General features: G+C 39.3%; 1 protein-coding gene across 1 annotated transcript; it reads left to right on the top strand.

Annotated features, from left to right (window-relative positions):
* Window positions 1-880: 880 nt before the first annotated feature.
* On the top strand, window positions 881-1,525 carry LOC149199746 (uncharacterized). The gene has a single exon (XM_089400684.1). It carries the CDS (start codon window positions 881-883, stop codon window positions 1,523-1,525), a length of 645 nt encoding a protein of 214 aa, XP_089256810.1.
* Window positions 1,526-1,750: the final 225 nt, after the last annotated feature.

Here is a 1,750-nt window from a genome sequence, read left to right as displayed (position 1 = left end):
TAAGAAGAAAGTGAAATTTCAGCTACCAGATTAAAGGGACATGTAACCATTTGGTGGGATGAGTTACAAGCATCCAGAGAAAAGAAAGGAAAGCCCAAGATTAAGCAGTGGGATAGAATGGGGGGGAAATTGAGAAAGAAAATTTATGTTGAAGGATTACCAGTTGAATATTTTTAGACAGTTACAAAATTTGAGGCAGAAAGGAATGATTGTTAAGGAGTACACAGAGGAGTTTTACAGACTGAGCATAAGAGCCAGAAAAGCTGAAGATAATATGGAAAAGGTAGGAAGATACATATGTGGCTTGAGATATGACATACAGGATGAAATCATTTTGTCAAGTTTGAAGACAATCGAAGATGCCTATCAAGAAGCTTTGAAGGGAGAGGAGAAGATGTTGAGGAAGGAAGATCAGAGGAATAGAGGTAAAATTACAACAAGATGTAGATGAACTACCAAACCAAGGTTTTAGCATTCACATAATGAAGCAGGAAGCTCAAGTACCAGAGAACCACAGAGAGGAGACTTCAGTAGAGGAAGATTTGTGCCTAGAGGTAGAGGATGAGGAAGAGAAATTCACTATTATGTATGTGGAGAACTAGGACATGGATCATGGGATTGTCCTCACAACAAAACAACAACCCAGAGGAATGTGAATATAGCAGAGACAAAGGAAGAAAACCCATAGGTCACAGGAAAAGAAGAGCCACCCAAGGTAGGAGAATATTTATTGTTGAAGAGAGTGTTGCTTAAGGTAGAGAAAGAAGTAAATGAACCAGCACAGAGGAAGAGTTTATTCAGGACTGTGTGCAAGTGTAAAGGGAAATGCTGCAAGGTTGTGATTGACAGTGGGAGCACTAACAATCTTGTTTCCATAGAGATGGTTGAGAAATTGGGATTAACCAAGACAGCGCATCCTACTCCTTACAAAGTTTCATGGCTACAAAAAGGACATCAACTCTTAGTGACAGAACAGTGTAGAGTGGAGATACAAATTGGGACATATAAAGATGTTATATTGTGTGATGTGATGCCCATGGACGTGTGCCATATATTGTTGGGAAGACCGTGGCAGTTTGATAGAAAGGCCATACATGATGGCAGGAGGAATACATATACCTTGGAGAAGGACAAGAATAAGCACACATTGTTTCCTTTGAAGGACGAAGCAGACAAAGGAATAGCTGGAGATAGTGTTTTGTTGATCAGTGGAAAGGAGTTGTTGCAAGAAGTTAAGAAGGAGAAAGAAATGTGTTTTTTTGTTGTGGGAAAACCCAAGGTAATTCTAAATTCTACGAATCTAGACAATTTACTTAAAGGTCTCTTAGACAATTATGCTGATATTATTGTTGGTGACTTGCCAAGTGCATTGCCGCCAATCAAAAGTATCAGCCACCATATCGATTTGATACCTGGTGCGAGTTTGTTGAACAAAGAAGCATATAGAATGACTCCACAAGAAAATGAAGAGGTCGAGAGACAGGTACAGGAATTGTTGGATAAAGGGCTGATCAAGAAAGCTTAAGTCCGTGTGCGGTACCAATAGTACTCAATCCGAAGAAAACTGGTGAATGGCACATGTGTACAGACTCCAGAGAAATAAACAAGATCACTATTAGGTATAGATTTCCCTTACCATGTGTGGATGATTTTATGGATTGTTCGAGTCAGTCAAAGTATTTTTCCAAAATAGATCTGAAGAGTGGATATGATCAAATAAGGATTAGAGAGGGAGATGAAAGGAAGACTG

Source organism: Pinus tabuliformis, chromosome 2_1, assembly GCF_031772625.1.
Source record: "Pinus tabuliformis cultivar Carrire ecotype Pingquan chromosome 2_1, CPIR1, whole genome shotgun sequence".
NCBI classification, from domain to species: domain Eukaryota; kingdom Viridiplantae; phylum Streptophyta; class Pinopsida; order Pinales; family Pinaceae; genus Pinus; species Pinus tabuliformis.
This window is presented reverse-complemented; position numbering and strand designations above follow the sequence as displayed.